Raw genomic sequence first — 27,808 nt, 5'->3', positions numbered from 1 at the left:
CAACGCTTACTTTTGGTACTCTCTTCCTTTGTACATACCTGTAGAAGCTCTTACAATCTGTTTTTATATTTCTTGCTAGTTTACTCTCATTCTATTTTCTTCCTTTTTTATCAATTTTTTTGGTCATCCTTTGCTGGTTTCTAAAGCTCTTCCAATCCTCAGGCTTACTACTATTCAATATTATAAGCCTCTTTTAATCTAATACTATTCTTAACTTCTTTAGTTAGTCACAGATGAATCAGTTTTAAGAACATAACATAAGAAATAGGAGCAGGAGTAGGCCAATCGGCCCCTCGAGCCTGCTCCGCCATTCAATAAGATCATGGCTGATTTGATCCTAACCGCCAATCCACTATCACAGAACCATCTCCTGAATCTAACAGAATTAGACACACGAAATAGGAGCAGGATCAGGCTACACAGCCCCTGGGCCCGCTCCGCTACCCACAGGGCCATGTCCGATCCGAACCTAGACTCATGTCCAAATTCCTGCCCGCTCCCCGTAACCCTTAATTCCCTTTACTTCTAGGAAACTGTCTATTTCTGTTTTAAATTTATGTAATGATGTAGCTTCTACAGCTTTTTGGGGCAGCATATTCCATGGACCTACCACCCTCTGAGTGAAGTAGTTCCTCCTCATCTCAGTTTTGAAAGAGCAGCCCCTTATTCTAAGACTATGCCCCCTAGTTCTAGTTTCACCCATCATCGGGAACATCTTCCCCGCATCCACCCGATCCAACCCCTTCACAATCTTATATGTTTCAATAAGATCGCCTCTCATTCTTCTGAACTCCAATGAGTAGAGTTCCAATCTACTCAACCTCTCCTCATATGCTCATCCCCGGGATTAACCGAGTGAACCTTCTTTGTACTGACTCGAGAGCAAGTATGTCCTTTCTTAAGTATGGACACCAAAACTGTACGCAGTATTCCAGGTGCGGTCTCACCAATACCTTGTACAACTGAAGCAATACCTCCTTATTTTTATATTCTATCCCCCTAGCAATGAAAGCCAACATTCCATTGGCCTTCTTAATCTCTTGCTGCACCTGCATACTAACCTTTTGAGTTTCGTGCACCAGGACCCCCAGATCCCTTTGTCCTTCAGTACTTTCCAGTTTCTTGCCATTAAGATAATAACTTGCTCTACGATTTTTCCTGCCAAAGTGCATAACCTCACACTTTCCAGTATTGTATTCCATCTGCCAAATCTCTGCCCACTTACTTAGCCTGTCTATGTCCCTTTGCAGGTTTTTTATGTCCTCCTCACTCACTACTTTCCCTCCCATCTTAGTATCATCTGCAAACTTTGATATGTTACACTCGGTCCCCTCCTCCAAATCGTTAATATAGATTGTAAAGAGTTGGGGACCCAGCACTGACCCCTGCGGAACACCACTACTTACTGATTGCCAGTCTGAGAATGAACCATTTATCCCAACTCTCTGCCTTCTGTTAGATGGCCAATCCTCTATCCATGCCAGAATATTACCCCCAATCCTGTGATTTTTTATCTTAAGCAATAATCTTTTGTGTGGCACCTTGTCAAATGCCTTTTGGAAGTCTAAATACACTACGTCCACTGGTTTCCCCTTTATCCACCCTATATGTTACTTCCTCAAAGAACTCCAGCAAATTTGTCAAACATGACTTCCCCTTCATAAAACCATGCTGACTTTGTCCTATTAAATTATGATTATCCAAATGTCCTGTTACTGTCTCCTTTAATAATGGACTCCAATATTTTACCTACCACAGATGTTAGGCTAACCGGTCTATAGTTTCCAGCCTTCTGCCTACTGGTCTATAGTTTTCCCGTGGATTTTTTATTTCTCAATGGAATGTATGTTCGTTTAGAATTTTGGAGTATTTCTTTAAATATTTGCCACTGCTTATCTACTGTCGTACCTTTTAATCTAATTTACCAATTACTTTAGCTAACTCGCCCTTCGTACCTATGCAATTAGCTTTGTTTAAGTTTAAGACTCTTGTTTCGGACTTCGAATTTCACATCGAGTTTGAGAGTGATATTCTTATTATATTATGATGATCACTGTTCAGCAGAGGATCCTTTACTATAAGATTACTAATTAACCCTGTCTCATTACACAATACAAGATCTAAAATTGCTTGTTCCCTGGTTGGTTCCATGACACTGTTCTAGGAAACTGACTCGAATGCATTCCATGAACTCGTCCTCCAGACTACCTTTGCCAATTTGATTTCCCCGTATATATGAAGATTAAAGTCCCCCACGATTGTTGCATCATCTATCCTATCTGGCTGTGTTTCATAAAGGAACCTAACCAATGAGTAGGCCGATGGGAGGGGGGACCCTTCTTTCCCCACCGCCCCCCCCCCCCCCCCCCCCCCCCGGCCTTGTTGACAATGAGACAAATTGTAGTGCCTTTACTGCCATTCTGCCTGTGATTAGGAAATTCTGCACAAAGATTAAATGTCGGACCTTCCTAATGCATATGGCTCAACTACTCGCCACTTCAAACATTGGGAGAGAACCTAAGATAAATGTAACTTGGATAGTTGGAATCTTCTGCTTAGTGGCTTTTTTTTAATCTTGTATTGGAAGCACACGTTCAGTCCACAAACATTTCCCATTAAATTTTGCTATGCCAACTATCACAATGCAATTGTAGCCCTCCCACTACTAGTGGCACTGTAGTTTCTGCTACTACCAATGCACAGATATACTAACCATATAGCCATACCTCTGAACTTGTGATCATCTGCAGCTTTTACTTCTGCAATTCGCTTTTAAGTATCTTTAATTTTAATTTTTGCTTACCTTCTTGCTGCCTTCTGAATTGCTTGCTTCGACTTTGGCGCTCCCTCCTACCTCGCTGTTTGAGCCCTTCTCTCTGTGCTTCGACTGCCCACTTGGACTTTAGCCCTCCACTGGCCTTAGCCACATCAGCACTTTTGGTGGCTTCTCCTGGCTGCCCTACTGATATTTGCAGTCTCTGCTAGCTGGCCTGCTGCTCTTGGTCTCTCAACAATGACAACAACACTTGCATTTATGTAGCATCTTTTAATGTAGTAAAATGTCCCACGGTGCTTCACATAAGTGTTATCAAACAACATTTGACACTGAGCCACATTAGATATTGGGACAGATGACTAAAAAACTTAGCCAAAGAGGTACGTTTTAATGAGCATCTTAATGGAGGAGAGAGATATGCCGCGGTTTCTGGAGGTAATTTTCAGAGCTTGGGTCCTAGGAAGCTGCAGGCATGGCTGCCAGTGGTGGAGCGACTATAATAGGGGATGCGCAAGAGGCCAGAATTAGAGGAGTGCAGAGTTCTCAGAGCTGGAGGAGGTTACACAGATAGGGAGGGGCGAGGCCATGGAGGGATTTCACAACAAGGATGAGGATTTTAAAATTGAGGCCTTGCCGGACCGGGATCTATGGGGTGATGGGTGAATGGGACTTAGTGCGAGTTAGGATATGGGCAGCAGAGTTTTGGATGAGCTCAGTTTATGGGGGGTGGAAGCTGGTAGGCTGGCCAGGAGAGCGTTGGATTAGTCGAGTCTAGAGTTAACCAAGGCATGGATGAGCTGCCTTGGCATCCTCTGCTGTCCGTCCTGCTGCTCTTTTTGGCTCTTCTGCGCTTCTCTTTAACTGGCAAAAAAAAATTTTTGCAGGTGACTGGCTCCATGTTAATTTCACTGATTGTGACTGACCGACACAGATTGTACCAATGGAGAGATCTAGGGTGTGAGACAGACATCGGGAACTTCCGAGAGAAGGAAAATAGAGAGAGAGGGAGAAAGAATTGGGATGGACATGGGGCAGCAGCTCCAATGACAAAGATTGTTAGCAGAGACAAATAGTTAAAGGAGATATGGGAGTCAGGTCAGAAAGATGGAATGAAAGATAAGAATCAGGGAGGCAGAGAAATCACTGAGCAACTTCTCAAAAGATTTACTGGTAGATGTGTGTTAATTATTATAGTTGCTAGATTTTAATTAAATGAAACAGTAAATTTGTGTTCAATTTCTTTTGTATAAAAAGATGAAAAAAACATTGATCAGAAAATAGGTAAAACTGACAAATTTAAGACCACTTTCCTTTTAAAATATTTCAAAAATTCTATTACATACTTTATTTTCTTAGGGTTATAAACCACCTGATGAAGGTCCTTCAGAATACCAGACTATTCCACTTAATAAAATAGAAGATTTTGGGGTACACTGCAAACAGTAAGTAACCACCTAGGAAGTTTTTGTCACACCCCCTTCAATAATATATTAACCTTGTATCATGTGCATTTCCTGTAAAAGTTGCACTTCAGAGTATTCTCTGACTCTCCGTGATCAACTTCATGCAGAATATATTGTATAATATATATTGGCAGATCTTCTGTGGCAATGCTCATGATGTCAGAGGATACACTGATGAAATAGAGGTGCTTATGTCATACAGGGGATGGCATTAGGGCACCGATTTACAGGAGCAGAATAAGTCACATACCATTTTTATTAAAAGATATTCTAGAATTTTTACTGATGCTTTGGATTGAATTCAGTAACTGTGATAATTTTGTGAAAATTGTAAATATGTAATCTTTCTGTGGTATCTTGAGGTGGCCATAGATGGAGACAGGCACAGGTTAACTCCGTAACATGGTTTAATCAACACTTGCACATAAAAGCTTCTGCCATGAGGCAGCAAAAACAGAGAGTACAACCAGTACAGATCACACTTAACTCAGGAGACCAATTGCCACAGCACCACCTGGTGGATCAGGTTACTACACTCCTCCCCCCTTAAGATTGCCGTATGCAATTCTTAAACAATAACCCTTACTAGGTACAGGTACTGTGTTTTAATTAACCAGTATGCTCTAACCATGGTTAACCCCTGACTAATTTAACAGGTTTGTATAAGTCTGGTTGCTTGCGAATCCTTTGTGAACGTCTTAATTCCACTTGTGGTGGATTCTCAGATTCATTCGCACTTGAGATTGGAGTAGTCTCTGTTGGTTTTACTCTGTCCCGCTGTGGCCTGGCAGTACCAGTGTCCACTGGCACCTTATAAGCTGTGCTGGGTCCTGGAACAGCCTCCTCTACTGCCCTTTGTTCCATCTGAGGCAGTTCCCCCTGCTGCCGGCTGAAAAGCTGATCCACATGCCGACAAACCCCTCGACCATCCCCTAGTAACACGGAGTATGACACAGGTCCTGGATTAGTCCTGGTATCCATTTAGGTCCATAACCGAAGTTCCGGGTGTACACAGAGTCCCCTGTGGCGAAATGGCGAGCTTTAGTATGTTTGTCATGGTATGCTTTTTGGTTTGTTTGTTTTGTCTCAACCTTGCTTTTGAGATCTGGGTGTATCAGGTCTAACGTGCACCGCAACTTTCTCCCCATCATCAACTCAGCCAGAGAAAGCCCCATGGTAGCTTGGGGTGTTATACGATAACTAAACAAGGCTCTATTGAGCTTGGTCTCCAGGGTATCACCTGAGCTCTTCCTCATGAGCTCCTTAAAAGTCTGCATGGCTCGCTCGGCTAACCCATTTGAGGCTGGGTGATATGGAGCCGAGGTGACGTGATTCCATTCCTTACCATGAATTCTTTGCTCCCTTCACTAACAAAACGCTGTGCATTGTCGGATACAATCATTTCTGGAATACCATGCGTGCTGAAGCTGTTCCTGAGACAATTCAGTGTGGCATCAGTCGTTGCAGAGCTCACTGGATAAACGTCGATCCACTTTGAGTGAGCGTCAACCAGCACCAAAAACATTTTGCCCATAAAAGGTCCCGCATAGTCTATGTGAATTCTCCTCCAGGGTTTGCTGGGCCACGCCCAGGGATGGAGTGGTGACCCGGCAGGTGCTTTCCTCTGTTCCTGACATATAGTGCATGACTTTACCTTTGACTTAATTTCAGCATCCAAGTTAGGCCACCACAGGTAGCTCCTAGCCAGTCCTTTCACTCTAGTCATTCCTGGGTGCGATTGATGCAACTGTTCCATCAAAGTAGAGCATCCCCGCTCTGGGACTATGATGCGTGCTCCCCATAGCACACATCCATCTTGGATACTGAGCTCGTGCTGTCTCTGTCTGTACGGCGCGAACTCCGGTCCCTCACGGTGATCTGGCCAGCCTTTCAACACATACTCACGGACCCTTGACAGAACGGGGTCCTTGGCTGTCCAGCCCTAGATTTGCGCTGAAGTCATCAGGGGACTGATCTCCTGATCCAGCATCAGGACGTGCTCCTCAGGGGAAGTACTGCGAGGAGATTTTGAGAGGGGCAGGCGGCTGAGAGCATCCGCGTTCCCGTTTTCCTTGCCGGCTCTGTACGTGATCACATATTCATAGGCTCTCAGTATTACTGCCCATCTCATTATTCTCTGTGATGCCATTTGAGGCACCGCTTTCATCTCATTCAGTAAGCTAATAAGAGGCTTGTGGTCAGTACTGATTACAAACTTCCTCCCATATATGTACTTATGGAATTTCTATACTCCAAATATAATGGCCAACCCCTCTTTATCAAGCTGTGAATAGTTCTTTTCCGCAGCTGTGAGCGTGCGTGAAACAAACCCGATGGGCCTTTCCGCTCCATCTGGCATGCGGTGGGCCAACACTGCCCCCACTCCATAGGGTGATGCGTCGCAGGACATTATCAGCTCCTCCTTCTCGTCGTAATGCACTAACACCCTGCTGGACTGAAGTAGCTCCTTTGACTGCTGAAACGCTTTCGCTTGCTCTGGCCCCCAACGCCATGGCTCCTCCTTTCTCAGCAGTTTGTGCAGGGGTGCCAGCAGCATCGATAAGTTTGGAAGAAACCGGTTATAATAATTCAGGAGCCCTAGATAGGCTTTCAGTTCAGTCACTGAGGTGGGTGCTGGTGCATCTTTCACTGCCCGCACTTTCCCTGGTAATGGATGGAGGCCTGTGGCATCCACCCGATGTCCCAGGAATGTAACTTCCTTCTCCATGAAACTACACTTACTCCGTTTTGGGTGTAGCTCCGCCTCTTCCAGCCGCTGTAGCACTTTGTCCAGTGTTTTTAAGTGATCCTGATCGTCACTTCCTGTTAGCAGAATATCATCTAAGTACACGGCCACCTTTGGCATGCCCTGCAGAATGCCCTCCATAGTCTGTTGGAATATTGCTGGGCTAGAACTGACACCAAATGGTAACCTGGCATACGTGAACAGCCCCTTGTGCGTGTTCACCGTGACAAACTTTTTTGATTCTTCATCTAGCAATATCTGCTGATACACATGACTCATGTCCTGTTTGCTGAATCTTTCTCCCCCAGTGAGTGATGTTAACATGTCCTCCATTCTTGGAATGGGGTACTGTTCCAGTGATGATACTCTGTTCACTGTTAACTTATAGTCACCACACACCCTTACGTTACCGTCGGGCTTCAATACTGGGACTATTGGTGCCGCCCAGTCTGAAAATTTCACTGGTTCTATTACTTTGTCCTTTAGCAGGCGATCTAGTTCCGCCTCAACCTTGGTTTTCATTGCAAAAGGTACCGACCTTGGTTTAAAGAAACGAGGCGTGGCATCACTGGCTACATGAGTCTTGGCTGTGGCTCCCCTTAAGGTGCCCAGTTCGTCCTTGAACACTAACTCATGCTTCATCAGCACTTCTTGCAGTGCCTCTGTACTGTCCTCCATTTTATTCATTGCCTGCCAGTCCACACTCAACTCACTGATCCAGCCTCGCCCTAACAGGTTTGGCCCTGACCCTGCTACCACTACCACCGTAAGCTCTTTGGTGACTCCTTTGTGTTCCACTTGTACTTCGGCCGCCCCCAAAATGTCCACCTTCTGTCCTGTGTAGGTTTTGAGACTAATGGGGCATGTACCTAGCTCTGGTACTTTTGCTTCCCCCCATAGCTTGGCGTACTCAGTCTGCGACATTATGGTTACACTACATCCGGTGTCAATCTCAAACTTTACTTGACCTCCGTTCACTATCAAATACTGAGTGAGAGGGGGTACGTTGGGCCTTGAAGTGTCTATACTGTATACAGTGAAAACCTCCTCACTAGACTCTTCCTCCTCTTGTATGTAATTTGCCCGCTTTGTGTACTTCTCCCTCCCCCCTTTTGCATGCTTTGCCCCTTTAGCACTGCTTCTCTCACTCACTGCCCTTTTACAGACTTTCTTTAAGTGCCCTATTTTCCACAATTGTGGCACTTTGCCTTTGCAAACCTGCAGTCCTTTGCATAATGGCTCGTCCCGCCACATCGGTAGCAATCCCCAACCTCGACTGGTGGACTTTTCGCGCCAGCTTCCATCTTGAAAACAGCTCCTCCCACTGGTTTACTCCATTTCTCCTTGCTCATACTGTTTAAGTCCTTAATGTCCTTGTTAGCCGTCTCCATGGCTTGTGCTTTTTTAAGTGCCGTCTCAAACGTTAATCCTTCTTCTCACAGCAACCTTTGCTGTATACTGTCGTCGTTAACTCCGCATACTAGTCTGTCCCTTAACATGACTGTGAGCGCATTTCCAAAATTACAGTCCTGTGCGAGCTTCCGAAGCTCCTCCACATACTCAGTAACGCTTTCTCCCGGCCTCCTAATCCTCGAATTGAATTTCCATCTCTGTACTATTTCACTAGGTTTCGGATTGAAATGTCTTTAGTAGACTCACCAACTCGTCAAAAGATTATTCTCCTGGCCACTCCGGGCTCAGCAGATTCCTCATCTGTGTATAGGTTTGCGCTCCCACACCACTCCGTAAAATGGCCCTTTTCTTTTCAGCACTGTCCACCTCGTTTGCCATAAAGAAATGGCTCAGTATTTCACAATACTCCTCCCAAGACTGCGACTTGCTGTCAAAAGGTGCCACGGAGCCTACCGTTCCTGCCATCCTTGGAGTCCGGTCACTTCAGCCAAAAAATCAAACTCCGTTTCGACTCCCGCGGCCTAGCCTCATGCTTTTCCGACTAGTTTGCTAACCAACCCGAGCACCTCTTCCGAATACTCCCAAAACTCTTCCGTCCTTTATTCTCGTCACCATATGTGGTATCTTGAGGTGGCCATAGATGGAGACAGACACCGGTTAACTCCTTAACATGGTTTAATCAACACTTGCACATAAAAGCTTCTGCCATGAGGCAGCAAAAACAAAGAGTACCACCAGTACAGATCAGACTTAACTCAGGAGACCAATCGCCACAGCACCACCTGGTGGATCAGGTTACTCATAACCTCCCAGGTTACTACACTTTCTCTGGTGGGATTGCACATGGAGATGATTGAACCAGGGCACAGAGATGTAATCTAATTTAATCCTATCTGTCCCTCATTAAAACATTTTTTTAAAACTTTGCTCTTTAACGAGCGTTATGATGTCAACAAAAGTAAACTTAGCAGCCATTGGCCCAGAAATTCCGTTCGCAGCCCTCCCGCGATTCAGAAAAATCTGTGCCTGGACCGGAGGGCTCCCGGGAGGCGCAGAATCCGTTGCTGTGCCTCTTCAAACTGCCGGTGTGCAGGGCCTGCGTATCCCAGGGGCGCAGGTAGTTCGCAGCGTCCCTGGGATCACGTGGGCCATGGGGAGCCAATCAAAGCAGAGAATCTCCATTCATAGATTTGACAGGAAGACCTGTCAAATCTATGAATAGAGATCAGCCCCAAAACATAAGTAAAACTTCAAATAAATGTTTAAAAAAAAAGTCATTTTAAAAATGTGATTATCAAATTACATAAATTAACTATTAAACAAAAATTTAAATTAAAAAAAATTAAAGTTTTTAACTGGGCTAAAAATAAACTTGCCTTCCTTTTTAAAGTATTTTAAAATGATAAATCAGTGGAAAAAAATATATTTTTTTTTACTTCAACTGTTAGCTTGGTAAAAGCAGGCCTTGCGCCTGCTTTTCTAGGCGCAGCAGTTTCTGACTTACCTGGACTGCAGCAACTATGGAAAAAACGGAAGTTCCAGCCGGACGCGCTGCCTATCCGGCGCAGGCGTCTGAGCTGTGACGTCCTTTGTTCAGAGAACGGAAGTTCCGGTTTCCAGCAGTTAAAACCGGCACTTCCGTTGGCCCTACAGGTGAGTACACAGTGCGTACACACCCGGAGGGAATGGAATTTACAGGCCATTATGCGGCAGAAGTATTCCACAGCAATAAGAATGGTTAATCTGTTTTTTGGTTGAGGGAGAAATGTTTTGCAGGACACTAAAAAGTCTCCCCTGTTCATCAAAAAGATCTTTGACACACACCTACCTGAACCATTCAAACAGCAACAGATGAGGCCTTCATTTAATGTCTTATCGAAGAATGGCATCTCTGATGCATTGGTGTGTTGCCTATATTATGAGCTCAAATCCTGGTGTAGGTCTTTGCTGGACCAAGATGAAGTGATTTTCTTTGCAGAAGGGGGTTCTGCTAAATGTTCACCGGTATATTTTACCTTACAATCGTGTCCAATACAAAGCCGTTTTGATGGAGGTTGCAGCAAAGTCAATTGCCTAGCTGCTTCTAGCTAAAGGAGGGCATTGTGAATGCTAATAGACAACAGAAGAAGATTGAATTATAATGAACAGTATTTCAAATCCTAGTGAGCACAATATTACAAATAATATACAATCAGAAAATGTTTTGGTTAGATGTTGTGTTCTGAAGGATTTTTTTTTTCTTTAGGTATTATGCTCTTGAGGTTACTTATTTTAAATCATCTCTGGATCGTAAACTACTTGAACTTCTGTGGAACAAATATTGGGTGAACACACTCAGTTCTTCAAGCCTGCTCACGGTGAGTTATCTACACTTCTGAATTGATTGAATTTGAGGTGGTGATGAAGGTAATGAGAAAAAGTTATTCTGCTTCTTTGCCAGTACAACATTTCCTGTCTTGTTCACCATTTGCAGGAATTTTTTTCACTGAGTGCTTGCAGCCCACATGCAAATCAAAAACTGTACACTTGGGCAGCACGGTGGCATAGTGGTTAGCACTGTTGCCTCACAGCGCCAGGGACCCGGGTTCAAATCCGGCCTCGGGTGACTGTGCAAACTCCACACAGACATTCTCCCCGTGTTTGCGTGGGTTTTCTCCGGGTGCTCCGGTTTCCTCCCACAGTCCAAAGATGTGCGGGTTAGGTTGATTGGCCATGATAAAAATTGGCCCTTAGTGTTAGGGGGGATTAAATACGTGGGGTTACGGGGATAGGGTTTGGGTGGGATGGCTGTCGATGTAGGGACCGGGTGCTAGGGTTTGGATGATCAACCATGATCTCGTTGAATGGCGGAGCAGGCTCGAATGGCCTACTCCTGCTCCTATCTTCTATGTTTCTATATTTGGTGTGCATTTACATTACAACTGCATTGTGGCAATGTGGTTTTGCTTTGTGCTGAGACTGCTGACGCTAAGATTATAATATAAATGCTGCCAAAAAAATAAGAGTCCGGTTCCAACCTAACGTTCGAGTGAAGTAGAGTGAGACTGCTTGGAGTCTTGCTCCTCTGCTCCAATTAGATCAGTCCTAACGCATAGAACAGTTGTCATACCTACAGACTGGGTCTAGCTGATGGTCATAAATTGGGCGGGGGGGGGTGGCGGTGAGGAAAGGAGGGGGGAAACCCCTACGAACACTTGTAACTATGCATTTCCTTTTACCTTTTGAGGTATGAATAATCTTTTATAGGAAAATAAATTAGCTTGAATTAGTAAAATAACTTGATTAACAGTAGAAAAATAAATAGGGGGAATACCTCCTCCATAAAATATTATTCATTCTCTCCCCACACAATCACCTCAAAAAGGGTGGGGGGGGGGGTAGGTAGAACTTCATAACTGGCAGTTAGTAATAGTCTTCCCTTTTTTTCCTCTTACCACCCCCCCAGTTCAATCTTCAGGCTGTTTCAAATGGTCAGCTGATTAAAATTGATGTTGCAGTTTGTGGATGTGACCTCCCTTCAACACAAGATTAAGCATATCCTCTGAAAATAAAGATATTTAGTAAACAATAAATATATATCTAATGTTATATTTTTCTCAGTAAGAGGGAGAAATTGTAGTGGGGGGTGAGGGGAAACTACTTTGTACAGCAAAGATTTCCCCAACCCACATCTAAAAGCTCTCTAGAAGTCTGGCCTCCTCTTTCCTCAGTGTCCATGCTTCAGCACCATACTCCATATCAAACTCTTCACAAATCTTTTTTTCAGTTCTCTGTTCAGTTGTCCAGCCAATATCCTTTTATTAAAACACAACTTTTCCCATTGTAATCCTAACCCTCAACCCCTTGAAGATTGCAGGTATGTGAGTCATTATACTTCCCAGAGATTTAAATTGTCTAAGTTGATCCAACCGTTCCATGTTTATTAAAATGCTCACTCATTCACCTGCATTTTTAGAAACCTTCATAACTTTGGTCTTACCCACATTGATGATCTTGCCATAATCCATTACTGCCAGCATTCAGGCTATCTGTAGTCCATTCATGGTACTTGCTACTTGGACTTTGTCATCAGCAAATCTGACAGCTTTCTGTAGTTAACTCCAAGTTTCACTCTTTCCTCTACCCGATTAAGCATTTTTCTTACCATTGCTTCTGGAAACGCGTTGAACAACACAGGTGACCAGCAGTATCCTCTTCCAATCACTCCTGGTTCTGGCTCTCTATCTGCTACCCTAACACATGCAGTTTGTCCCATATACAAAGCCTTTACTGGGTGCCTATCTCTCTAATCTGTGCCAATATTCTTTAGTACCTCATTTAGTTCATTCTTGATATACCTATCAATTCATCCAATGAAAAGCGACGAGTTAAGAAAGTAACTATAGGTTTTTATTGGCTAAATAACAGAGCCCACCCTCGTGGGTGATCGGATCCAACAAGGAGGAATACCAGCCAGTCGACCACCTTTATACCTGGGCAGGTAGGTGGAGCCATGGGCGGAGTTAGCAGTGGTCAGCCCAGGTATAACAGCGTGACAAGAGGCGACCTCGTATAGTGATACAACAGTGTGAACAGTGATAACGATATAACAGTGATAACTATAGTGTAACGATAGTGAACGATAAAAGTGGTTTACCACATTCACCCCTTGTTTAGATTTGAGTCCGGCGGGGTGAAGTGTACTACCAGTTCTGGTAAGTCAGTCTGTCCGGAGGCCTCGTAAGCCTTTCTGATCGTCGCAGCGGCGGTGTTGCATTCTCCGGTGTTGATGCTGGTGTCTGCGTGGTCGGCGAAGGCTCGTGGGGTTCCGGCATGCCGTCTACCTGAGCTGGAATTGGGGGGTGGGGGGTGGTAAAGGTGGTGTCTCCGGAATGCCCGAGGGTGCGAGGTAGGAGACTGTGTCCTCCCGCCCGTCCGGGTAAGCCACATAGGCGTACTGGGGGTTGGCGTGCAGGAGGTTCACCTTCTCGACCAGGGGGTCCGTTTTATGGGTCCTCACGTGCTTTTGCAGCAGGACGGGCCCCGGGGAGGTCAGCCAGGTTGGTAGTGTGGTTCCCGTAGTCGACTTCCTGGGGAAAACAAACATTCGTTCATGGGGGTGGCGTTAATGGCAGTGCAAAGTAGTGACCGGATGGAGTGCAGGGCTGCCGGGAGGACTTCCTGCCAGCGGGAGGCCCTTAGACTTTAAGGCTAAGAGGACGGCCTTCCATACCATCGCGTTCTCTCTTTCTACCTGGCCGTTCCCTCGGGGGTTGTAGCTGGTGGTCCTGCTTGCAGCAATACCTCTCGCTAGTAGGAACTGACGGAGTTCCTCGCTCATGAAGGAGGAGCCCCGGTCACTATGTATATAGTTTGGGAACCCGAACAAGGCGAAGAGGTCGTTCAGGCATTTGATGACCGTGGTACTGGTCATGTCTGGGCAGGGGAAGGCAAAGGGGAAAAGGGAGTGCTCATCAACAATGTTGAGGAAGTACACATTACGGTCAGAGGACGGGAGGGGCCCCTTAAAGTCGATGCTCCGGCGCTCGAAGGGGCGGGTGGCCTTGATCAGGCTTGCTCTGTCCGGCCTAAAGAAGTGCGGTTTGCACTCGGCACAGGTCTGGCAGTTCCTGGTCATGGTCCTGACCTCCTCGATGGAGTATGGCAGGTTGCGGGCCTTAATGAAGTGGTAAAGTCTGGTGACCCCGGGGTGGCAGAGGTCGTTGTGGAGGGTCTGAAGTCTATCACTTTGCGCGCTGGCGCATGTAATTCGTGACAGAGCATCAGGAGGATCGTTCAGCTTACCTGGCCGGTACAAGATATCATAATCATAGGTGGATAGTTCGATTCTCCACCTCAATATCTTGTCATTCTTGATTTTGCCCCTCAGCTTGTTATTAAACATAAAAGCGACCGAACGCTGGTCGGTGAGGAGGGTAAATCGTTTGCCTGCCAGGTAATGCCTCCAGCGTCGTACCGCCTCCACAATCGCTTGGGCCTCCTTCTCGACCGACGAGTGTCGGATCTCAGGGCCCTGTCGGGTCCTTGAGAAGAAGGCCACTGGTCTCCCCTCCTGGTTAAGGGTAGCGGCTAGGGCGAAGTCGGATGCATCGCTCTCCACTTGGAAGGGGATGGACTCGTCCACTGCGTGCATTGTGGCCTTGGCTATGTCTCCCTTAATGAGGGAGAAGGCTGCACACGCTTCCTCCGTAAGGGGGAAGGATGTGGACTTCATGAGGGGTCTGGCTTTGTCCGCATAATTGGGTACCCATTGGGCATAGTAGGCGAAGAGCCCCAGGGTTCTCTTCAGAGCCTTTGGACAGTGGGGGAGGGGTAGCTCCATGAGGGGACGCATTCTTTCGGGGTCGGGGCCGATGACTCCGTTCTCTACTACACAGTCGAGGATGGCAAGGCGCGAGGTGTTAAACACACATTTCTCCTTATTGTAGGTGAGGTTCAGCCGTTGGGCCGTACGGAGGAATCTCTCCAGATTAACGTCATGGTCCTGCCGGTCGCGGCCGCAGATGGTGACGTTATCTAGGTAGGGGAACGTGGCATGCAGCCCGTTCTGGTCAACCATCCGGTCCATCTCCCTTTGGAAGACCGAAACCCCGTTGGTGACGCCGAAGGGAACCCTAAGGAAGTGGTAGAGGCGGCCGTTCGCCTCGAAGGCTGTATACTGGCGGTCCTCGGGGCGGATGGGGAGTTGGCGATAGGCCGACTTAAGGTCGATGGTGGAGAATACCCGGTACTGCGCAATCTGATTGACCATATCAGATATGCGGGGAAGGGGGTATGCGTCCAGCTGGGTGTACCTGTTTATGGTCTGGCTGTAGTCGATGACCAGGCGGTTTTTATTGCCGGTCTTAACGACCACGACCTGGGCACGCCAGGGGCTGGTGCTCCCCTCGATGATGCCCTCCTTCAGGAGACGCTGCACCTCAGAGCTAATGAAAGCTCTGTCCCCGGCGCTGTACCGCCTGCTCTTGGTCGCGACGGGTTTGCAGTCGGGGGTGAGGTTGGCGAACAGGGAAGGTGGCGGGACCTTGAGGGTGGATAGGCCGCAGGTGTTACGCGGTGGGCGGTTTAAAATCTGTTGGTTGTCGACTGCCTGTATCAAAGATGGCCGCCCCCATGAGTCACATGTGGGGATGCTGGCCTCTGTTGCCTTGAAGGAAGATGGCCGCCCCCACAGCTCGCATGAGGCACTGCTGGCCTCTGATGATCCACCTCTGCAGGCCTTAGCGAAGTGGCCTTTCTTCATACAGTTTGAGCAGGTAGAGTTCCTGGCTGGGCAGCGCGACCTCGGGTGTTTCGCCTGGCCACAGAAGAAGCAGCCGGCGGCCCGATCGCGGGGGTCCGATGTCGGAGCCGGTACCGGGGGTGGCGGTCTCGATCGGGTCCGGGACGCCGACGCTGAGGTAGGTCCCAGGGGGGGTGCTGCGGGGGGTATCGCGGTCGGGGTCGGTCCCAAGTCCCAGGGTCGCGAGTTACAGTACCTTGAGTAGGCCTCGAGGTCCCAATGGGCCACTTCTAGAGAGAGAGCGAGGGCTGCAGCTTTGTCCAGGTCGAGGTCCCTTGCTTCCAGTAGTCTTTGCCGTGAGTAGTCAGACCGCAGGCCTTTCACGAAGGCATCGCGGACATTGTCTTCAGTATTTTCTGCCGTCGTTACCGCTTTAAAGTTACAGTCTCTGCCGAGTACTTGTAGCACCCGTAAAAATTCCTCCACGGGCTCTCCTGGCTGTTGCGGGCGGGATCTTAGGAGGTGTCTGGCATACATGGAATTTACCGGGGTTTGGTACTGTCTTTTCAGCCGGTTGATGGCGTCCTCGTATGTTTTGAGGTCCCGGATGAGTGCGAATACTTTAGGGTTCACTTGGGCGTTCAGAACTCTTAGCATGGATTTCTGAGGCACGCCGGATTCTCCCAGGTAGGCTTTGAAGCAGCTCAGCCAGTGTTCAAAGTCGAGGGCTGAGTTTGCTGCCTGTGGATTTAGATCCAGGTACGGTGGTCTGAGGGCTCGCAGCCAGGCAGGCTGCTGTGGCTGTTGTAGCTGGTCGCATGGCTGGTCGTTTGACTGTCCAGGTGTCGACATTTTAAAATTTAGCCAATAAAATTGATATACCTATCAATTCATCCAATGAAAAGCGACGAGTTAAGAAAGTAACTATAGGTTTTTATTGTCTAAATAACAGAGCCCACCCTCGTGGGTGATCGGATCCAACAAGGAGGAATACCAGCCAGTCGACCACCTTTATACCTGGGCAGGTAGGTGGAGCCATGGGCGGAGTCAGCAGTGGTCAGCCCAGGTATAACAGCGTGACAAGAGGCGACCTCGTATAGTGATACAACAGTGTGAACAGTGATAACGATATAACAGTGATAACTATAGTGTAACGATAGTGAACGATAAAAGTGGTTTACCACAATTCTGTTGAAGGCTTTTTTATAAATCCACGAAACAAATGTACACCTCTTGATTATGTATTGTACTCTTGCACAGAACTCTTGTTCCACATCCTCTGCGAAACTCAAATTAATCTTTGCCAAACTATTGCTTCACTTTTCCTCTTAACCTTCTTGTAACTAATCTGAGCATAATCTTTGAGGCATGTGGAATCAAATTGATGAAATGAAACTTGTTATTTGCTAGTATTTAGCTTTTTCTTCGAGGTACAATGATTATTTTCATTAAATCTTCTGGCCATTCCCCTTTTAACTACATGATTTTACAGAAATCAACAAGTTCATTTGTTGCAAAAGCAAAATACCGCTGACGCTGGAAATCGGAATTCATTTGTTGCCTCCTCTCCATGTTTTTAATTAATTCTGCTGGAATCTCACCAACGTCTGCGGCCTTTTCATTCTTGAGCTAATTTTTTGCAACCCTCACTTCACACTCGGACTTCAGGACCCAATCAATTTCCACCTCCTTCCTTCCATATTTCAATGTCAATTGGCTTTTCCTCTTTGGCATACAGTTCTTCAGCATATTCTTGCCGCCTCTTTCTTCAATTGGGTCAGTGAATAGTTGACCATATTTATTTTTAATTGCTTTCACTCTCATTCCTTGTCTATTTTTAAATAGGTATCTTATTACAAATATTAAGTCTGCAAAGACAGACAATTTGATTTCATGTCAGATTTTTGTCACTCTTCCAATATCCACACTTAGAATGAGTTTTGCTTATGTAAATTTTATGTAAATTTGTCACTCTGCGATGCTTCCAAACTCCAGCAACCCCACTGCATTAGTGTAAAACTCCAGGAGAGTATGCCTGGTTCTGTCCAAGCCCAGAACTGCTCCCATTTCTACTAAAGTGCAGGACTTCTCCAAGTACAACTAATCCCAGTTTCCCCTGTCCACTACTGCTAAATACCATGTTTTGGTGCAACTTGCATACCACCTTACTATGTGTTTCAGCTTTGAAATGAAAAGTGTTAAAATTGAAATACACAGATAAAGGAAAATTATATATAGTGAGTCCTCAAAGCACCAGTAAAAATCCAGATTTTTTTTTTTTTAATGGAATTTGACCTATTCAGTCACTGTATAGCCAGAGGCCTTTACATGACACAAACACCGCTATTGCAAAACAGTGAATTCTCTGACTCACTGAGAATTGCCACGGGAGATCTACTAGTAATATATTCAAAATCTAGTGTCTGTATGCCTTTTTTGTCATACTTGCCCATGTCTGCATTGAAATTGGGCAGAAATTCCGATCCCTACAGGTGTGTACGCACTGCGTACTCACCCTTAGGGACATCGGAAATGCCGGTTTCAGGCATGTGCATGCGCTGGAAACCGGCATTTCCGATCTGTCAAGAAAGCTCTTGGCAGATCCTCTGGCTGCCCGGGAGAAGGGCCTCTGCGGGCAGAGAGTTCCGCTTTTTGGAGACCCTCTGCCCGCACAAACACTTACACCTGCTTTTACCTGGCGCAAGAATGGTAAGGCCTGCTTTTACCAGGATAAGAGTTGAAAAAAGTAAAAGAAAAAAATCTCCCACTGATTTATTTAAAAATACTTTAAAGAAAGGTGAGTTTATTTTTAGCCCGTTAAAAACATTAATTTTTTTTCAGAAATTTAAATTTTTGTTTAAAATAGTTAATTTATATAATTTCAAGTCATTTTAAAAATGTGATAGTTTTTTAAAATTTATTTGAAGTTTTACTATGTTTTTGGGGGTGATCGCCATTCATATATTTGACAGGTCTTCCTGTCAAATGTATGAAGAGAGATTCCCTTCTCTGATTGGCTCCCCATGGCCCACGTGATCCCAGGGACACTGCGAACTACCTGCGCCTCTGGGATACGTGGGCCCTGCGCACCGGCAGTTTGGAGAGGCCCAGCAGCGGAACTCTGCGCCTCCTCAGGTAAGGGTGCAGATTTTTCCAGATCGTAGCCCTCCGCCCGCAGGAGGCCTGCGATCGGAAAATCTGGGCCATTGGGAACTGCCAATGTAAACTGGTCATGCTGTAATGATGTCCTTCTGCCAGTGGAGCTGCTACAGCACCACTTCTGGAGAAGGGGTGTATTTACAGTTATGTAGGCAGTTTTCATTATTACAATTTCCTATGTCCATAGTTATAATGTAAATATAAAACTGAGGACAGAATCTATGACTTTAAAATGGGGACTAAATTAAGTCTGCATGCCCTGGGACAATTATCCCCTGCCTTCTAGCCCCACTTCATCTGAAAACTACACTTGGTCTTGACTCTCCATGTACAATGCAACAGGATATCAACATGTATTAATAAAACTACAAAAATATTAGGAGTATCTTTATTGCTCATTAATCTACATAAATAAACAAAAACATTGCCCTTCCCCATTCTTCTATGCACGGTGGCATAGTGGTTAGCACTGTTGCCTCACAGCGCCAGGGACCCGGGTTCGAATCCAGCCTCGGGTGACTGTCTGTGTGGAGTTTGCACATTCTCCCCGTGTTTGCGTGGGTTTCCTCCCACAAGTCCAAAGATGTGCGGGTTAGGTTGATTGGCAATGATAAATTGACCCTTAGTGTTAGGGGGATTAAATACGTGGGGTTACGGGGATAGGGTGGGATATGTGTTGGTGCAGGCTCGATGGGCCGAAATGGCCTCTCTGCACTGTGGGGTTTCTGGGTTTCTGTGTGATTCCCTTCTAACTTTTTTATTATTTTAGTTTTACTTTTATTTCTATAAAAAGGAGCTTATTTAAATCCTATCCAATGTTCTTTAAAGTAATACTTGTATAATTACCCAGTGTCTTCTGGGTCCCATTAGCCTTAGGGTTGTGCAACCATGTTTTTAAAAATAAATTATAATTTTGGTGATTTGGTGAAAACTATTTCCAAATTCAAAGACCGGTCAATCCTTGTGATTTTTCTAGTGTAATTAAAGCACAACTGCTGAACATGTTCTCTCATCTGCTACAGTAGCAGCCCAGTTGGGCACAAACAAGGTCCGTGCACAATTAAAAAAATTATATATAAAACTGGTAAAGCAAAAAGGCTTGCAATCCGATCATAGCAGGTCTAGGTTACCTTTGTAATAATCTAGATACATTTGACTCCCAAACCATTCAAATTGTAAGACTCTGTTCAGACTTAATAGATTACTATGCAATAGCTCTTAATTAGCATTACTGTTTTTTTAACAAAAAAAGTATCTCCCATAATCTTATTCATAGGCTCAAACGAGCTGCCAATTGATCTTTCATCTACAACCCCTGTGTTTGGCAGAAAAAGTGACATGGACCAAGATTATCAGAGACAAAAAAGTACCTCAATTTCACAGCAAATCTTTGATCCATGACAAACCTAGATAGTATTACAATGATATTTCAGACCATCTATAGAAAGGCTTGAAAGCCTAAATAAACCTTTATTGTTGGAATGCACCTGGCAGTCTGCTATTTTGCAGAGGCTTGTTTAATACCTAAAGACAAAACAAATAATGTCATTGCTGATTAAATAAAGACAGATTATCTGTTTATACATGGTCTACAGCAGGCAGTGGGATTTAAAGGTGGCCATCTTTAAATGAGATGATGCCAGTGTCAATAAGTAGTTTAGAACAATAACTTGAGGTTGGAGTGAATTTCTTGTTTCATTGTGATTGTTCTTGAGCTGGAATGATATACTCCTGCTGCTTATTAGCTGGTATGATATTGAAAGAAACAGAAATCATTTCATGTCTTTATCACACTACCATATGAATTCTCTTAGAAATTATGTGTTGAATTAGAAAAATAGATATTTTTGAGTGTAAACGATGCTTTTTCCATCTTATCAACAAATTTGCCAGTTAAGTTCCCTCTCCAGATTTCTCCCAGAAAACTGAAAAAAAATAAGTTTTGCGGCACATTATTTGTAGAGGCATTGCACAAAGTATATAAGCATAATTATGGACATCTATATCACCTGAGATTGTTAGACACTGAATATATGTAATGACTTTGTATAATTTACGTGATTTAATCAGATATAGAGACTGGGACAGAGCCTGTTTTCCAATACTGTACTTGGCCCCTGCAATTATCTGAGTCATTTCTCTGGACAAAACGCGTGTATTGATCCAGCAATTTTTTGGCGATTTAGTCCAAATTCTTATCTGACACAAACATTGTAAACCTTTTTACATTTTAAAAACTGCCAGTTAGAGAAGGAATGCTCTTGTACATTGTTATGTTCCTATGAAGTGCAGCTCTTACTGTGGTTAACGGTAAGAACTACCTGACATTTTTCTAATTTTGCAAAAATAGTCTGATCTCGAATCTGTGACCGTTGTTACATGATCATTATTGATGAGTAAGAGTGGATCCCAGTGAGGACAGCCCAAAGTGCTTCCCGTCCAAATAATTTTTGAAGTGCAGTATTTACTTGAGTAAATACGACAAGTCAGTTTGCACACAGCAAGGTTGCACAAACCAATGACGAGAATAACTATTAATCTGTTGTTGGTTGAAAGAGGAAATATCACCAAAAAGAAGAGAGCTTCATGCTCCTTTTTGAATAGTGTTCTGGATCTTTTATATTTACCCAAACTAACTGAACAAGCAGAATGGGGCCTCAATTGAACATGGAATCAAAAATAATACTGCACAGAAACAGGTCATTTGGTCCATCACGTTTGCACTGGTGTTTTCCCCACATAAGCCACCGAGTCTAATTTAATTCTCTTGCTTATTCCCCAACCACCCCCCAAATTTTCTTCTTTTCATAGAGCTCTCTAATACCCTTTTAAAAGTACATAGATTCTGCATCAACAATGTTTTGTGGCATAGAATGCCATATTAAAACAGTCTAAGTTTTTTTCTAACCTCCACTTTAATTCTTTTTCTGATGTATCTTAAATTTGTGCACACTTGTTACCATCTCATTGACCAATGAAAGCAATGCATTTACCCTGTCATAACCTTTCAGGATCTTGAACTTTTATCAGGTCACCATTAACCTTCTTGGTCCTTTCCTTTGTGCAGGTTTTTGAAAATTATGGTCTGAGTCGACACTATTTCTTTTCTAGCTTCCCTCAGGATCTTCAGATGTTAATCACGAGGTCTCTGTGATCTGTCTACCTTAAGTTTGATTTAACAGTTTGAGCACCATTTCTCTTAATAATAACCTTCCATTGTTCTTCACTCGCATTCAGTATTTCTACAATCCCAATATCCATCTACTTCATGAAAACTTAGGCAAAGCACTTACTGGTATCTCTGCAATTGCCTCTCTCTTAGTCATATCCCTACCTTCACTATCCTTATTTTATGTTTTTTGTTGTTTTTCTGTCTAGTAGTGCAAGATTCCCTTAGTACTGGTCTTAGCCTAAATTATGTTCAAAAGTCCTGGAGTGGCCAACCTTCTGACTCAGATGCAGAAGTCATGGCTGTGGTACTAAATAAGTCATTTGCATCTACTTTTTAAAGAAGAGGATGCTGCCAATGTCGCAGCAAAGGAGTAGGTATTAGAGAAATGGGATAGGATAAAATAAATAGAGGAAGTACTTGGCAGCAATCAAAGTACAAAAGTCACCCGGTCCAGATGGGATGCATCCTAGGTTGGCGGAGGGAAAGAAGGGTGGAAAATGTGGCTCTGGCCACAATCTTCCAATCCTCCTCAGATATTGGAGTAGTGCCAGAGGACTGGAAGATTGCAAATGTTACACCCCTATTCAAAAAAGGAGAGCGGGATAAACCCGGCAACTACAGGCCAATCGGGAAACTTTTTTTAGAGAAATTAATCCGGGACAAAATTAATTGGCACTTGAAAAACTATGGATTAATAAATGAAAGCCATTGTTGGGACCATTACTGTTTCTCATTTAACATAACATAAGAAATAGGAGCAGGAGTAGGCCATACGGCCCCTTGGACCTGCGCCGCCATTCAATAGGATCATGGCTGATCCGAACTTAGACTCATGTCCACTTCCCTGCCCTCTCCCCGTAACCCCTTATTCCCTGATCAGCTAGGAAACTGTCTATCTCCGTTTTAAATTTATTTAATGTCGCAGCTTCCACAGCTCTCTGAGGTAGAAAATTCCATAGATTTACTACCCTCCGAGTGAAGAAGTTTCTCCTCATCTCAGTTTTGAAAGGGCAGCCCCTTATTCTAAGATTATGCCCCCTAGTTCTAGTCTCACCCATCAGTGGAAACATCCCTCACCACATCCACCCGATCAAGCCCCCTCACAATCTTATGTTTCGATAAGATCGCCTCTCATTCTTCTGAATTCCAATGAGTAGAGGTCCAACCTACTCAACCTTTCCTCATAAGTCAACCCCCTCGTCTCCGGAATCAACCGAGTGAACCTTCTCTGAACTGCCTCGAGAGCAAGTACATCTTTTCTTAAATATGGAAACCAAAACTGTACACAGTATTCCAGGTGTGGCCTCACCAGTACCCTGTATAACTGCAGCAAGACTTCCCTGCTTTTATACTCCATCCCCCTTGCAATAAAAGCCAAGATTCCATTGGCCTTCCTGATCACCTGCTGTACCTGCATACTAACCTTCTGTGTTTCATGCACCAGGACCCCCAGATCCCTTTGTACTGTAGCACTTTGCAGTTTCTCTCCATTTAAATAATAACTTGCTCTTTGATTTTTTCTGCCAAAGTGCATAACCTCACACTTTCCAACATTATATTCCATCTGCCAAATTTTTGCCCACTCACTTAGCCTGTTATGTCCTTTTGCAGGTTTTTTATGTCCTCCTCACTCACTGCTTTCCCTCCCATCTTTGTATCGTTGGCAAACTTGGATACGTTGCACTCGGTCCCTTCCTCCAAATCGTTAATAGATCGTAAAGAGTTGGGGTCCCAGCACTGACCCCTGCGGAACACCACTAGTTACTGATTGCCAACCCGAGAATGAACCATTTATCCCAACTCTATGTTTTCTGTTAGATAGCCAATCTTCCACCCATGCCAGTATATTGCCCCCAATCCTGTGATTTTTTATCTTGTGCAGTAATCTTTTGTGTGGCACGTTGTCAAATGCCTTTTGGAAGTCCAAATACACCACATCCACTGGTTCCCCTTTATCCACCCTGTTTGTTACGTCCTCAAAGAATTCGAGCAAATTTGTCAAACATGACTTCCCCTTCGTAAAACCATGCTGACTTTGTCCGATTAAATTATGCCTATCCAAATGTCCTGTTACTGCTTCCTTAATAATGGACTCCAACATTTTACCAACCACAGATGTTAGGCTAACTGGTCTATAGTTTCCAGCCTTTTGTCTGCCTCCCTTTTTAAATAAGGGCGTTACATTAGCAGTTTTCCAATCTGCTGGGACCTTTCCTGAATCCAGGGAGTTTTGGAAAATTACCACCAATGCATCCACAATCCCTACCGCTACTTCTCTCAAGACCCTAGGATGCAAGCCATCAGGTCCAGGGGATTTATCCGCCTTTAGTCCCATTATCTTACCGAGTACCACGTCCTTAGTAATTTAAATCATGTTTAGCTCCTCCTCCCCCCCCCCCCCCCCCGCCCCCCCATAGCCCCCTGTTTGTCCAGTGTTGGGATATTTTTAGTGTCCTCTACTGTAAAGACTGATACAAAATATTTGTTCAGCGTTTTTGCCATCTCCATGTTCCCCACCACTAGTTTCCCGGTCTCGTCCTCTAAGGGACCAACGTTCACTTTAGCCACCCTTTTTCTTTTTATATAACTGTAGAAACTCTTGCTATCTGTTTTTATATTTTTTGCTAGTTTACTTTCATAATCTATCTTCCCTTTCTTAATTAATCTTTTAGTTATTCTTTGCTGGCTTTTAAATGCTTCCCAATCTTCTATCCTCCCACTAGATTTGGCTACTTTATATGCCCTTGTTTTTAGTCAGATACTATCCTTTATTACTTTACTTAGCCATGGATGGCTGTCTTTTGTTTTACGCCCCTTTTTCCTCACTGGAATATATTTTTCTTAAGTTGTGAAATATCTCCTTGAATGTACACCACTGCTCATGTACCGTCTTACACTTTAATCTATTTTCCCAGTCCACTTTAGTCAACTCTGCTCTCATACCTTCATAGTCTCCTTTATTTAAGCTTAGTACGCTGGTTTGAGATCCAACTCTCTCACCCTCCAAATGAATTTGGAATTCAACCATGTTATGGTCACTCATTCCAAGTGGATCCTTTACTAGGACATTTTTTATTAATCCTATCTCATTACACAGGACCAGATCTAAGATTTCCTGCCCCCTGGTTGGTTCAGTTACATACTGCTCAAGGAATCCGTCCCTAATACACTCTATGAACTCTTCCTCAAGGCTGCCCTGCCCAATTTGATTTGTCCAGTCAATATGAAAGTTAAAATCCCCCATGATTATAGCTGTTCCCTTATTACAAGCCCCAACTATTTCCTGATTTATATTCCGACCAACAGAGTTGCAACTGTTAAGAGGCCTATAGACTACGCCCACTAGTGACTTTTTTCCCCTTTTATTATTCCTTATCTCCACCCAAACTGTTTCACTATCCTGATCCTTTGAACCAATATCATTTCTCACTATTGCAGTGATTCCATCCTTTATTAACATAGCCACCCCACCTCCCTTTCCTTCCTGTCTGTCCTTCCTAATTGTCAAATACCCCTGGATGTTTAGTTCCTAGTCATGGTCACCTTGCAGCCATGTTTCTGTAATGGCCACCAGATCATACTCGTGTAGTTATTTGTACCGTCAACTCGTCTATTTTGTTACGAATGCTGCGTGCATTCAGATAAAGAACTTTTAAATATGTTTTGTGACAATTTATTCCTGCTTTTACCCCCTTTACTACTCTACCTTTATCTTTATACATTCTGTCCCTTCCTGACACACTCTGGTTTTTAATTCCCCCACTGCTACCTTGCTCTATTGCCTTCTCCGCTGACATTTTTATTTTTCGTTCTCTTGAAAACTCCCCCCCACTAATTAGTTTAAAGCCCTCTCTACAGCCCTAGTCATTCAATTCGCCAGGATTCTAGTCCCAGCACTGGCCAAGTGAAGTCCGTCCCAACGGAACAGCTCTCTCCCGTCCCAGTGCTGGTGCCAGTGTCCCAAGAAGCAAAACCCATTTCTCCCACACCAGTCTTTGAGCCACTCATTTAACTCTGATTTTATTTACCCTAGCCAAATTTGCTCGTGGCTCAGGTAGTAATCCAGAGATTATTACCCTTGTGTTTCGGCTTTTTAATTTGGCCCCTAGCTGCTCATACTCCCTCAACAGAACCTCTTTCCTTGTCCTATCTATGTCGTTGGTACCAACATGGACCATGACAACTGGATCCTCCCCCTCCCACTCCAAGTTTCTCTCCAGCCCAGAGGAGATGTCCTTAACCCTGGCACCGGGCAGGCAACACAGCCTTCGGTACTCTCGCTCTCGTCTGCAAAGAACCCTATCTATCCCCCTAATGATACTATCCCCTACCACTACAACATTTCTTTTTACTCCCCCCCCCACTTGAATGGCGCCTCGTTCCACAGTGCTGTGGCCAGGTTGCTTATCCTCCCTGCAGTCCCTGTTCCTGTCCTCACAGGGAGTAAGAGCCTCGAACCTGTTGGGCAAGAGCAAGGGCTGCGGCTCCTCCAACACTACCTCCTGGATCCCCGTACCTGCGTCACTCATAGTCACACCCTCCTGTCCCTGACCACGGAATACATCTGAATTAGTTAATCTAATTGCTGTGACTACTTCCCGGAACACAGAGTCCAGGTAACTCTTCCCCCCTCCCTGGTGAGAGAGTTGGATCTCAAACCAGTGTACTGAGCTTAAATAAAGGAGACTATGAAGGTACGAGAGTAGAATTGACTAAAGTGGACTGGGAAAACAGATTAAAGTGTAAGATGGTACAAGAGCAGTGGTCTACATTCAAGGAGAAATTTCACATCTTTCAAGATAAATATATTCCACTGAGGAAAAAGGGGAGTAAAAGAAAAGACAGCCATCCGTGGCTTAGTAAAGTAATAAAGGATAGTATCCGACTGAAAACAAGGGCATATAAAGTAGCCAAATCTAGTGGGAGGATAGAAGATTGGGAAGCATTTAAAAGCCAGCAAACAATAACTACAAGATTAATTAAGAAAGGGAAGATAGATTATGAAAGTAAACTAGCAAAAAATATAAAAACAGATAGCAAGAGTTTCTACAGCTATATAAAAAGAAAAAGGGTGGCTAAAGTGAACGTTGGTCCCTTAGAGGACGAGACCGGGAAACTAGTGGTGGGGAACATGGAGATGGCAAAGACGCTGAACAAATATTTTGTATCAGTCTTTACAGTAGAGGACACTAAAAATATCCCAACACTGGACAAACAGGGGGCAATGGGGGGAGGAGCTAAACATGATTAAAATCACTAAGGAGATGGTACTCGATAAAATAATGGGACTTAAGGCGGATAAATCCCCCGGACCTGATGGCCTACATCCTAGGGTTTTGAGAGAAGTGGCGGTAGGGATTGTGGATGCATTGGTGATTACTTTCCAAAACTCCCTGGACTCAGGAAATGTCCCGGCAGATTGGAAAACTGCTAATGTAACACCCTTATTTAAGAAGGGAAGTAGACAAAAAGCTGGAAACTATAGACCAGTTAGCCTAACATCTGTGGTTGGCAAAATGTTGGAGTCCATTATTAAGGAAACCGTAACAGAGCATTTGGATAAACATAATTTAATAGGACAGAGTCAGCATGGTTTTATGAAGGGGGAAGTCATGTTTGACAAATTTGCTCGAATTCTTTGAGGACGTAACATACAGGGTGGATAAAGGGGAACCAGTGGATGTGGTGTATTTGGACTTCCAAAAGGCATTTGACAAGGTTCCACACGCAAGATTACTGATCAAGATAAAAAAATCATGGGATTGGGGGTAATATACTGGCATGGGTGGAAGATTGGCTATCTAACAGAAAACGAAGAATTGGGATAAATGGTTCATTCTCAGGATGGCAATCAGTA

The 27,808-nt window shown here is 44.5% G+C and overlaps 1 protein-coding gene across 1 annotated transcript in view; it reads left to right on the top strand.

Moving 5' to 3' along the window:
• The window catches only part of cops5 (COP9 signalosome subunit 5), a 64,458-nt gene that overhangs the window by 22,042 nt on the left and 14,608 nt on the right, over nt 1-27,808 (top strand). Inside the window, exons 5-6 of the mRNA XM_085993100.1 lie at nt 4,133-4,218; nt 10,644-10,755. Of these exons, the coding sequence (XP_085849226.1) occupies nt 4,133-4,218; nt 10,644-10,755 (198 nt within the window). The remainder of the gene's footprint in view (nt 1-4,132; nt 4,219-10,643; nt 10,756-27,808) is intronic.

This window comes from Somniosus microcephalus, chromosome 7 (genome assembly GCF_052327205.1).
Source record: "Somniosus microcephalus isolate GS21.2 chromosome 7, FLI_Smic_1.0, whole genome shotgun sequence".
Taxonomy (NCBI): Eukaryota; Metazoa; Chordata; class Chondrichthyes; order Squaliformes; family Somniosidae; genus Somniosus; species Somniosus microcephalus.
This window is presented reverse-complemented; position numbering and strand designations above follow the sequence as displayed.